This window comes from Nesoenas mayeri (genome assembly GCF_963082525.1).
Source record: "Nesoenas mayeri genome assembly, chromosome: 6".
Classification (NCBI taxonomy): domain Eukaryota; kingdom Metazoa; phylum Chordata; class Aves; order Columbiformes; family Columbidae; genus Nesoenas; species Nesoenas mayeri.
The window spans coordinates 27,557,241-27,569,658 of record NC_137545.1 but is presented as its reverse complement, the minus strand read 5'-3'; the positions used below and the strand labels follow the sequence as shown (position 1 = coordinate 27,569,658).

The following is a 12,418-nucleotide window of genomic DNA, read 5'->3' as shown; positions in this document are numbered from 1 at the left end:
CGAGATGCCAAGAAGGCAAGGAAGGGAGCACTTTCTCCCAGCTGCTTTCCTTCCTCTGGCTCTGTCAGGCTGGGGCTGCAGCCCTTGCTCTCTCCTCCCCTGCTCCCACCCGTGCGTGCTCATGCCCAGCTGGCACTTGCACTCTCCTGCCTCTCCAACCGGCGTTCACTAGCCCCTGTGCTGTCACAACCTCCCCATAGCCATGCCTGCCCAGGTGGCTGCAGGGCCAGCTTGGGAAAAGCCCAGGGTTCACTGCCCAGCTTCTCACTCCAGCAGCCACCAAGTCACAGGTCTCATGCCAGAGCCATGCCAGTCCCTCCAGCCCTGCCCATGCCCAGGCACCTCAGGCATACAGGAACTGGGTTTGGGTGCCATCCTGCACCTGTATTCAGGCCTAAGGGCAAGGCACTGTCCCAGTACCCTGGTCACTCTTGCCATGTCCCAGAGTGGGAATGGCATTGTCCACTCTCCTGCCAGGGCTGCCAGCGAAGGCCCCTGGGACCCCTCTCCCAGAGCCTCCCTGCTGGGTGCAGCCAGGCTAGGAGCACCCCAGGAGCAGCCATGAGCTAGGGGCTCTCTCCTCTCCCTGCTCCCCTTCGTCTATCAGACTTCGGTTTTTAGCTAATTCTGCACACACACACACATCACACGCGCACACACACACACATGACACGCACACACACACACACACAAATAGCAGCATGTGGATCCAGCCAGGGGCACCCCCATGTCTGGGGGGACCCTTCATGCCTCTCCCCTGCCCCCAAGAACAGGGAGTGAGAAGAGGGTGATGGGCATAGAAGAGGTGTGCTGGGAAGCCCTGATGCCCCTCAGTCAGGAGAAGGCTGTGCCCTGAGCAGGCAGGACTGGAGGCAGCTCCTCCTGGGCACCCAGCTTTGAGAGGGGGTGCTGGGCCCCACTGAGCTGCCCCACAGCCACCACCTCCACCAGCAGTGCCAGCCATGGCCGGGGCGCACCCTCAGCTCTCTGCCCAAGGCACCCCCAGTGGGTGGAAGCTGTCGGGGGGCAGGAGCAGCCTGCCCAGGCGGTAAAGCAGCCCCGAGTACCAGTGCATGCCATTCCCCTGCACCCCTGGCCACCCCACCAGGCTGTGGTAGAGCCGCAGTGGCCAAAATGCCAGCTGTGCCAGCTGTTGCTCCTGAACCAGGGCAAAGCACGAGGCCACCACACCATCCACCACCAGTGTCCCATGGCGTGTCAGTGGGGCATAGGCTCCCACGTCCCTCTGGTCCCACACCCCCACCACTTCGGCGGGCTGCCAGCCACCCCCCTCTGCTGCCACCAGCACAAAATGTCCAGGGTGCACACGGCTGGCAAAGGTGGGGCGGAAGTGAGCAGCAGGTGCTGAGGCGTTCTCAGCCACGAAGAGCAGGTGGGTGGGCGTCAGGGCCAGGCGCCGGGATGGCTCCCGCGTCTCGATGACGTGGAAGGAGGTGAGGACATGGGGCTCCTTGTCCAGGAAAGTCAAGAAGTCACTGTAAGTGGGCCTGCCTGCCCCATCCATCGCCAGCACCCGCTGGCCCGGGCGCAATGCCCACAGCGGTGTTTGGGCACCATCCTCCAGCGTCGCCAGTGCCCGCCCAGGGAAGCAGCCCCCCGTCTTCGCAGCGGCTGAGTGCTCTGCGCGGGGAGAGAGAGGATAGGAGGGTTACCCATCTGTCAGACCCTCAGCATTGTCCCTTTGTGATGCACGGAGACCCTCCCAGGCTGCCTGGCTTTGCCCACCCAGGGATAACCCTGTCCTGGCATCACCAATACGCGCAGGTCCCTTACATGGCCCCAGCCAGAAATCCAGCCTCCCTGGGCCCCTAGCCACCTGGTGGTGGCACTTGGGGGCTCAAGCCACATGTGGCAGCACCTGCTCCCTGCTGCAGTGCCAGGGTGGTAGGAACAGAGCTGGGTCCCAAAACCTGCCTGGTAAAGGGGATTGGGGCAGAGCCACTGGCTCAAATGTTCAAGGCAGTGCTCAAAAGAGGGGAGGCAGAGCCCTGACCTGGCAGTAGGCTAAGGACCAGAATGCCTTGTCACACTCTGCATGCCCACAGCATCCCCCTCTCCTGCAGCTCTGGGCCTGGGTACCACCAGGGAGGATGCTACAAGGAACAGCACAGGTTGCAACGTCCTCCCCCACCACCGCAGCACATCCCTACCCCATGCTGCAGCTCTGCTCCCTTCTCCCACCCACTTGTCTTTTTCTCTCCACACCACTGATGCCAGCCCACCCCCTCTCTGAGCTGCAGGGAGGTGTCACAGCCTGTGGCCATCATCGGGCAAATGCCACCAGCCTCCTGAGCAGGGCTTTGCTAGCAGTTGTCACAGGGTAAAGCACTCAAACTCTCTGGGGCTTGTTCCCTGACATAGTGGCAGAGTGGTCCTACCCCTCCCCATAATAAAAGATGATGTGTGCCACCTGGTGTTTTCAGGGGCCAACCCTGGCACTTAGCAGGGGAACCCTGGCTTTCCAAGGAACAGAGCGCAGCTCTCACAGTACTTCTGGTCACCCAAGTCCCAGCAACCCCACCTTTGATGCCCTCCCACCATCTGCCATCTAGGGTCTTGCTCCTGGCCCTGCTCAGTCCCAGTCTTGAACTCCCAGGCCCTCTCCCAGGTGCCCATCTAATCCCTGAGTCTCCCCACCCAGATGGCACTGCCCACCCATCCCTCTCGAGCTTCGGGCAGAGCCAAATCCCAGCCCCCAGGCCCATGAAGAGAGGCATCCATTTCTGGGACAGAATCCTTTTATTACTCAGATGAGTTGCAGCATCCGCCCCATGCCTGCCCCAAAGGCCAAGTCCCAAATCCTGCACCCCACAGGCCCAGGCAGGAGGCAGAGCTGTGAGAAGGTGCTGGCAGAAGGGCAAGAGGGCCACCTGGCAGAAGTGAGGGGCACAGGCACTGGGCATGGAGGTGTCGCGGGTGCAGTGGGGGACCTGAGGAGGTGCAATACATACAACAGGCCACACAGCCATCCGTACAAAAATAAAAGCCATTTACTAAGAGGCAGGAGCAGCCCGGCTGCCCTCTGTATACAGCTCTGGGGGAGTCGGGATACGCACTCCACAGCCTCCACCACACATCCCAGAGCTCCCCATGGCCTCAGGGATAAATATGGGGGACTCAGAGCCCCGGGGAGTTGCTGCAGAGCAAGGGGGCTGTGGCCAGTTAGCAGAAGCCCTCCAGGACCTCAGTGCCCCAGTCTGCTCCCTGGGCCATGGCATCCCTCTTTGGCTGGTCCAGGGGATCATGCCAGGATTCAAGAGCCTCTGTCCTTCTCCAGGGGCACAGCCCCACTTCTCTGGCCAGCCCCAAGGCTCTGGGGTCATGGTCCTTGCTTCAGAGCCTGGCCCCACTCCTTTGGCCAGCCCCACAGGGTGCCCTGGGGTGCGGAAGCCCTGGTTCTTCGCCCACGCTTTGTCCCTCTTCTTTGGGGGTGCGTCGTTCCCTCTCTGCGGTGCGGTCGCCCCACCTCCATCGCCGACTGGCGTTGTGCCCATCCTGGCATCGGCACGGGGGAGCGGGTCAGCGCGGGGGGCCAGGCTGGCGTCTAGGGGTGTCAGGCCGCTGGCCACGGGCTAGGGCAGTAGGACAGGCAGACTGCGGTGGGAGCCGAGCTCGCAGACAAGAGACATGGGGCTGCGCCAGTGTCCCCGCCCTGGCACCACCGCGGCACAGTGCGCGGCACAGGGGTGTGTGGGCGTGTCTGTGGGCATGGGTGTGCGGTCACAGCCCTCTCCTCGCGCGTGTGCGTGCAAGCGCTCCGTGTGCAGGCACAGCTCTGCGGCTCGACGGCCGTGTGCCAGCACGGTGCCGGTGTGCACGGGCATTCAGCCGCCGAGGCTGCCCCTGCGCCTATGCAAGCCCACGCACATACGGAGCCCTTCCCAGCCTGTCGCGACGTGGGCAGGCAGGCACCCGGGCGACAGCACGGCCCTGTCCCGACGAGTGGCCGCGGGAGGAGCGTGTCCCTGCGCGGCCGGTGCCGTGCGTGGGCCGCTGCTGCCCTCTACCGCCCGCAGCCAGAGCGGCCGCCCGGCGGGAGCTACGCGGGGGCCGGGGCTGCAGCGTCCCAGGCAGAGCAGCTTCTCCCTGGCCGTGGGGGGAACCCTTACACCCCACGCAATCCCGTCCTGGCAACGGGCAGGGCCCGAGACTAGCCGTCCCCCTGCACGGGGGGAGCAAACACCACCAACGACAGCAGCATCCAAGGCTCCAGACCAGCTCCCTTTGCCCCCAGCATCCCCCAGCTCTGCTCTCCTCTGCAGAAGAAGCTGCACAGCAGAGATCTGATCCCAGGATACCCTGGCCTGTCCCTTTCTGGGTGTCCCCAACGCTGGATGGTCAGGGCTGGATGGATGCTGCTGCGACAGCAGGAGCTCAAGAGCAGCCAGTGGTGGAGAAGGGCAAGGATGGATGGGGCTGAGCATGGCCAGCAGGGCACTAATGGAATGCAAGAGTAGCAGCAGGGCAGCTACATGTAATGGGCAGACTTGGGGACAGGCTGAGGGAAACGGGGGCATGGGGTGGGAAAAGGAGACAGAGAGGATGGGTCAGACTGCAGATGGAGGGAGCTAGATGGGGAATTTGCCCCTTGGCACTGCTGGCCACAGGTGTGTGACTCACTCCCCACCTGACTGTCTGCCTCAGATAGGGAAATCAGGCTGCGAGAGCCAGGACCCTCCCCAGAGCACCTCACCCAGCCAGCCAGGCTCCCTAAGTATGCTGCAACCTGGGGTACTGGCCCCTGGCCCCACTCACTGCCTTCCCTCAGCTTACCTGATTTGACGGAACAGTGGATGTGAGCCTTGGACTCATAGTAGACCCAGTCGAATCCAGCCTCCACAGCCAGGCGAGCTAGCATGCCGTATTTGTTGCGGTCCCGGTCTGAGGTCGTGATGTCCACAGCTCGGCCCTCGTAATGCAGTGACTCCTCTGAGTGGTGCCCATCCTCGTCCCAGCCCTCTGTCACCCGCAGCTTCACGCCTGGCCACTGATTCATAACGGAGATGGCCAGGGAGTTCAAGCGGTCCTTGCAGCGCTGTGAAGCAGAAGGGCAGTTAGTAAAAGCTTTTTGGAAGGGGCAGGTAGCTGCCTAGTTGGCAGGTTATGTCCCATCATGTTTCCATGAAACCTCTCTGGGTCTCTAGACCCTTTGGGGATTGGCCTAGTTGAGGAAAAACTGAGAACATGAGGTGTCTTGTCCATTCCATACCCCCCAGACTCTTTGCAGTGCCCAATAGTCCCTTGTTTGACTCAGCATCTGCCACACATGGGAAACATCTCTCCCCTACATCCCAGCTCGTTGAAAAGCCTGTTGGGCAGCGAAGCCTTGGTCAGAGTGAAATATCCTCTCTGCTCCCCACACACCTCCCCTGTACTAGCACTGCCCCAGGGGCTCCCAGCTGACAGAAGGGGATACAGTAGCTGAGACCCTGCTGCCTCCTGGCTGAGAGGATCCCCTAAGGTCCTCTGCACTGTCCCCTGGCACAAATGAAACAACCTGGCCAGTTCTCAGCATAGCTCTGCTTGTTATCACTCATCAAGTCCTGAGACACAAGGACACAGCACTGGGCAGCCCCATAGCTTCATCCAACCTCTGTTCATGTGAGAAATGCCAAACGCGCCCAAGAGTTCTGTTGTGTTGAAGCAGAAGGGATGTGGGTGAAGCCTCGTCCACCTCTCCCTGCCACAAGGGCTGAAAATCCAGGTCTGAAGAACAGCAGAAGATCCCAAAAGATCCAGACCTGGTGGCCACAGAGGTCATACAAGTGAGGCAACTTCCCTGCCTCATTTGCCCTTCTCCCCTCTGCTGCAGTCTCTTGCACCTCAGCACTCTCCAGCAAGCAGAGGAATGCCAGTCCTGCATGCCTGTGCTGCAGCCCTCACAGCCTTGCCCTGCACTGCCTGCTTCCATCAGCCACAGCTGCACCTCAGGTAGGGACCATGTGCCAGAACTTGACTTGCAAAAGTACATCCTGCACTTCTGGTTCATTCCATTTCTGTAAATCAGATGGAAGAGAACTAGAAAAGACATAAGACAAGCAATACAGGAGCTTCTACAAAAACCCAGGTGGATGGAGTAGGGCTATGCAGCCTGGAAAGGAGATGCTGGAAGGTCCCAGAAAGTGCTGTAAAAATCAAAGTGAAGGACAGAGCTTTCATGGTCACACATGAGGACAGTCTTGGAAAGCATTACATGAAATAACTAGGCAGCAACCTAAAAAACATCCATCACAGTGGGATATTTTCATGTGATGCCAAGCTCGTTGTTGGAACTCCCTACCACGGGATGTCTGTGGGCTGTGAGACACAGTAATGGTGGGCATGAGCCAGGGCTATAAACTTGACATTGGCTACACCCCCAGACTCAGAAATGCCTCAGCAGTGCTTTCACAGGGAGCTGCCCCCCGAAAATATGGGCCCTCACTCCAACCTCAGGCACCTGCTCGCTTCCAGGGGACATGAGCACTGCTGCTTTCGGGGAAACCCACTTGCGCTTGGCAGAGTCCAGTCCCTAGGAAGGGCAGTGCCAGTCAGGCTTTTGCCCTGTGTGGGGCGGGGGAGCAGCTCTGCCCTTGTCCCATGGCTCCTTGGGTGTGGGGAGATAAGCCAAGAAGGTGTTGGACAAACAGTTGCCAGGTGAGATAGGGAGGAGAATGACTTTTGTCCCGTCCAACACCACTGTGGTGCCACTTGGCACATGGCACAAACAGCTCCCAAGGTCCCTGACCTCATGGGGACCCTGCGGAGAAGGGCAGTAAGGGGGTTGAGGGCAGGGAGTCCGCAGTGCCACCTTGCATCTCCTAGCCATCACTCCAGTCATCCCTTTGCCGCTCCCACACCAGCATCCTACTCGGAGCACTCCTCCTGCCCTCACTGCCAGCCCTCCTCTTCTCCAGGGGAACCCTGCCTGCATACAAACACCCGAGACCCTCCAACCCCTGTCCCCCAGGCAGGGACACGGTCAGCCACCAGCCCTTGGGCCAGGGCCACCTGGCAGGACCCACCTGCGATGCCTTGTCCTGTGCATGTGCCCCTGCCAGCACAGCCCAAGGATCCCACCTCCCCTCCCGGCCCGGAGCACTTCTCAGCTGCCCGCCCGCCCGGCTGCGCACCCAGCGGCAGGCAGGGCTCCGGAACACCCTGTCCCCGGGCTGCCGAGACGGGCGGCTCTGCCTGTGCCCGTGGTGGCCAGCAGGTGTCAGAGCACGGGCAGGGAGCAGGCAGCGACGGGCAGGTAGCAGGTACCAATGGACAGGGAGCAGGCAAGGACGGGTCGGGGAGATGGCAGGTACCAGCGGGTGGGGAGTAGGCACGGACAGGCAGCAGAGCACTAGGCAAGGAGCAGGCATGGAGGGACAGGGAGCAGGCAGGGATGACCAATGACAAGCGGGAAGCAGGCAGTGATATGCAAGCGCACGCAGGCAGGGATGGGTGCTGCCTGCCCAGGGGCTGTGCTGCCTGCACAGACAGATAGGCAGAGACCAAGAAACCCACAGGCAAGGGCTGTCTGCAGGCTCTGTGTTTGCGGGGCCTGCAGAGAGAGCCCACCTCCTCGCCACGCACAGTCCAAAAAGGCTACAGCATCCTCAGGGACCAGGGTGACCAAACCTGCCTGCATGGCATGGCCCCCTGCCCACCTCAGGGTGAACATGAGCTCTCACAAGGTGACGGCAAAGATGTGGAAATGCCACCATGTCCCATGGGCCCTGCGGTGCCTCAGCTGGAGTGTAATGTCCAAGCTCAGCCATGTTGCACTGAGCCATGGCTCATCAGCCCCAGCACTGCTCTGGTGCCAAGACAGGAGTCTGAAACCCATGCAACAAGCACATAGCAGTGTTTGGGGGGAAGGCAGGTGGTGACAGTGTGTTAAAAAGGGGGCACAGCTTATCCCTGTAGTGGCACAGATGACTGGGCACCCCTAAGCCACATGCAGGACAGGACCTTATGCCACCACACTGAGCTGGGTGGCTCTATGCTGTTCTATGCACATTGTAATGGAGACCTTCGGCATATTGGGCTGGGCTGAGCAGAGATGTTCTCCCCTCTGACCAGCGCTAGCATCCCCCTTCTCATGTGCAGACTGGTGACAGGACCGTGTTCTGTGAGGGAAGCTAAACCCCTTTAGAGAAGGTAGCCAGTCTGGAAAGAAGGGCACAGCTCCAAGACAGTGCACAGTCAGCAGGGACCCCAAGGCCATCTCAGGGGAGGTACTAAGGGCAATCAGATGTGATCACAGTCTCAGCAGAGGTGTTGTAAATGGAGTCTGCTTGGCCACAGCCACCCCCACATTCAAAGCCTGGCTAGGAGAATAGGGGTCCCACTAGCATCTCCTCATCTGGTGAAGTTTCTCCCAAAGGAAGCCAAGAGTCTTATCCCAAGGTCTCCATGAGAAATTCCTCACCACTTCAAGGATGGTCTCCATGCCAGTTGGGACAACAGCAGCTTCAAGGGGTGATGGCTGGGGTAGGGAGAGGCTTGGGGTTGAGACTCCATGGGGGCAGGGGGCCCATGACATTCCTGGGCCAGGCTGCTGGGGAGAGGTGAGGCGGGCTCTGCCTCCAGTCTTATCTCAGCACCTCCGAGTGGGACCAGTGAGAGCAAACACACTGGAATTCTTGAGAAAGATGAAACGATAAAGGAAAGGCGGGCAGAGAGCAACACTACCCACCTCCCCCAAGCAGGCAGCATCTTCCGGCTGCCTGGGACACCCAGACCCTTGGACTTGGGGAAAGAAAACAGGTTTGAAGTGAGTCAACAGCAGTAAAAGCCAGCGCACTAGGGGAAGGGACAAGGAGTTGGGTCAACGGCCTTCCCAACCCATAGCAACATAGGGCATGGTGCCAGTGTCAGAGCTCCCATGTCTGGGGACATCTACCACAGCCAGGGGCCACAGAACAAGCCCAGAGGGCTGTGGGATGGCAGCAAGCTACCAGAATTCATGTCACCTCCACAGCAATTGGGACAGTTCCCTGCAGAGTTGCCCAAGGCACCAGGGTACCTATCTGTGCATGGACATGTGATGGCTGGGGTAAGAACCCTGGCTGTGGTAACAACCCTCATTTGGGCACTGCAAGAAGACCAGAGAGCTTCCAAGTACCCTGCCAACAAGGCAGTAGGATAGCGGGAAGTGTGGGGCTGGCAGGTGAGACATGGAGCCCTCCCTATCCCAGGGATACCAGGGAACACTGGCTGGGTTAGGGCAGGGAGTGGGAGGACTGTCAAGAGCAAACACAGCTGTAAGCACTCTCTTGCCTCCAACTCAAGCAATATGATGTCGTTGGCTTCCCTGATGCAAGGACTAGCAGAGCTCACTGCTCCCTCAGGTGTCCCTGAGGGATGCTGGCTCCAGCCCAGCCCCAGAGCTCCAGTGACTGACCAGCAACCAAGACTTCTGCAACTCTTTGAGCTTGGTGCTGCCTCACCGGGGGTCTCCATACCTCCGCTGCAGTTTGTAGCCTGAGAACCGCCCTGGACCACAGCCCCTGCCCTCAGAGACCTGCCTTTGGGGAACACAGGGTTGCAGAGCTGTCAAGCCAGCACCCGACACTTCTCCTGTTGTTACCAACACCTTGTCCAGAGGCCATTGCCAGAGCCCCACTCAGCACCTGCCACCATGGCCATCCATGCTCACCCACCCACCAGCCCCAGACCAGGGGTGCAGTGGTCAGCAGGGCAGCCCCAGCTCCCCACTGCCTCTCCCAGGATCTTGCTCAGTCTGTAAGCCAGTGCTGAGGCTGGTGGCCAGGTTTCTTAGCAAGGCCGTGTGGCTCCTTATCTGCATTCCTGAAACCCTCAGGCATTCTACTGGCAATATTAAAACACAGAGTAACCTTCGTCCAGCATCACCCCCTCCTCCGCTGCCATCCTCTGTCCCCCCCACCTCTCCTTCCCATTGGCCCAGGGCACTCGCAAGCTGGCTGCAACATGGCATTTGCAACAACAGGTTGTTCTCATCACCAAGCGCAACAAGCTGAGGGCAGTGCCCACCAGGCACCGTTCACCATATCACATGGAGACACACGGGAATGGGGCACTAAGGCAGGGCACAGTGTTTTGGCAGCAGAGTGGGGACAAGGACAACGAGGGTGCTCCCGAAACCCAGCTGGCTGCTCTGCCCGCTCCCCTCTCTGCCAGCACATCAGGCTTTGCTCTGCCTCTCGGCTCCAGTAGGCAGGCTGCCGGCTCTGCCAGCTGGTAGGGGGAGCCGAGAGACAAGGGCAGGATGGGTGCAGTGGGGCAGAATGCTGCCCAGTGGGGGAACAGCATGGCACAGCACTGCCGGCTCAGGAGCGGTTTGGCAGGATGCTGTCGGATCAGGGGAAGTGTGGCACGGCTCATGAGGGCACAAGGGCAGGCTGCTATGAGCTCGGGAGGCACAAGGGCACACCTCGGGGTGCAGCAGGCATGGGTGCCACAGGCTCCGAAGCGTAGTGGATTAAGGTGCTGCCTTCTCGGGGGACAGGATGCTGCCGGCTTACGGGGCAGCGTGCTGCCGGCTCCGGGCAAAGGGTGCTGCCGTACCAGTGCGCAGCAGGACAGGCTGCTGCACGCTCCTGGTCCGATGCGCCCAGCCCAGCCAAAGGGGCAGAGCTTTGCAGCGCCCGGTGAAGGGAGATACCTGTGCTACACAGCCAGGAGACCGGGCCGGGCACCGGAATGCCCTGAGCAGGACGGGGAAGCTGCAGCGTCGGGTCCCCCGCTGCTGCCCTCGCTGTCCTAGGACAGCGAGACGCAGGACGCTCCCGGGCAGCTTCGGTGCCCGCAGGTGCTTGGCGAGCGGGGAGAAGCGGGCGGCGGTGGGGCTGTACCTGGGTCATGAGCCGGTCGGCGCCGGTGTTCTCCTCGTCCTTGAAGATGATGTCGGGGTTGTAGTTGGGCGTGAGCTCCTTGAAGCGCTCCGAGTTACGCGCGATCTTGCCCTCGTAGCGGCCGCTGGCCCCCAGCGTCTTCTCGGGGACGTTGGGGCTGAACTGCTTGTAGGCGAGCGGGATGAGCTTGCGGGGCGGGCGGCGGCGGCTGCCCACCACCCTGCCCGGCCCGCAGCCGCGCACGGCCGGCGCCAGCAGCAGCGCGCACCCGCTGAGCAGCAGCAGCAGCCGCGCCGGCTTCATGGCGCGCCCGGCGGCCCCGGGGCGGCCCGGGGGACCGGCGGCTTCGGGGGCCCCGCTAGGCTCGGCCGCCGCTCCCGCCGCCCGCCCCGGGGCTCCCCATGCGGCGCGCAGCCGGCGGACAGGTGCCGGTGCCCGTGCCGGTGGCGGCGGCGGCGGGGCGCGGCGGCTGCCCGGCGCGGGTGCGCTCCGGCTGCCTGGTGCGGCGGGCCGGTGGCGGCCCGCTCTGAGCTGCCGTGGCCCGGCGGCGGCAATAAATAGCGAAGGGACGTTTGTTTTGGCAGGGGAGCGGCCGCTTGCGGGGCGCGGGGCGCGGGGCTCGGCGCTGCCGGAGCCCCCCGCGGTTTGCGCTTCGGCGGTCAGCGCGGCGGAGCTGGAGCCGGAGCCGCCGCTGCCTCCGCTCCCCGGGCAGGAGTGAGAGGGGAAATTGAAGAGATCCGGGACCGGGAACCGCCAGGACCGCACCCTGCCCGTGTCCCAGCCTCCCAGCGCCCTCCCTCCCTCGCCTCCTCCCCGCGGAACCTGCCCCGGGCCGCCCGCAGCCTCCTCCCCCCGACCGATCACCACGGCCCGCAGCCCACCCCGCCGGGGGTGCCCGCTGCCACCTGCCCCCCGGGGCAGCCCCGCCACCGCCCCGAGGCGCGCCTGGCCCGCCGCACACCCTCCCCGGGGTGTCCCGCGGGGGGTCCCCCGCGGCGGCGTGGGCGCGGGGTGGCACCCCCGGGGCTCCGGCCCCTGCCGCGCCGCCTGCTCGCCAGGGGCCCGGGCCTGCGGGCAGGGATCAAACAGAGCAGGGAGGCAGCTGGTTGAAATTTAACCACAATATTCTCGCTCCCCATTGTTTCCAGGGAGGCCCGATATTTCCACAACAGGATTATGGCATCTGATTAACTCGCTGAGACAACAATGAGGGGCTGGGATGGGCTTCCCCTTCTAGCTGCCAAAAGGGGAAAGTAAATACAACACCCTGATTTCAGGAGCGAGGGCTTGCAGGGCCCCCCCGGTTCTCCCCCAGCTGTGTGCCGGGGAGGGGTCCAGCACAGCCCTGCTTGCACTCCCTCTGGCTGCCCGGGACATTCCCAGGTGAGGCAGTGCCTTCAGATGCCCCTACATACACAACTCTCAGGGATGTCCCCTTGCGAGCTCTTCGGTGGGCACAGGGCATGGGTCTCTCCTAGGGATACACAGAGAGGCCAGGCTGGAACAGCCCAGCCAGCAGCTGGGCTCTGACAGCAGGCTTGTGGTGGCCTCAGCAGGACCAAGAAACTTGGACAAGAGGGATGCAGGCT

At 62.1% G+C, this 12,418-nt stretch overlaps 1 protein-coding gene across 1 annotated transcript; it reads right to left on the bottom strand.

Annotated features, from left to right (window-relative positions):
• Positions 1–979: 979 nt before the first annotated feature.
• IHH (Indian hedgehog signaling molecule) lies at positions 980–11,132 on the bottom strand (the record flags this gene model as incomplete). The annotated part of the gene is made up of 3 exons (XM_080346931.1): positions 980–1,641; positions 4,795–5,056; positions 10,830–11,132. 3 exons carry the CDS (start codon positions 11,130–11,132, stop codon positions 980–982), a joined length of 1,227 nt encoding a protein of 408 aa, XP_080203057.1.
• Positions 11,133–12,418: the final 1,286 nt, after the last annotated feature.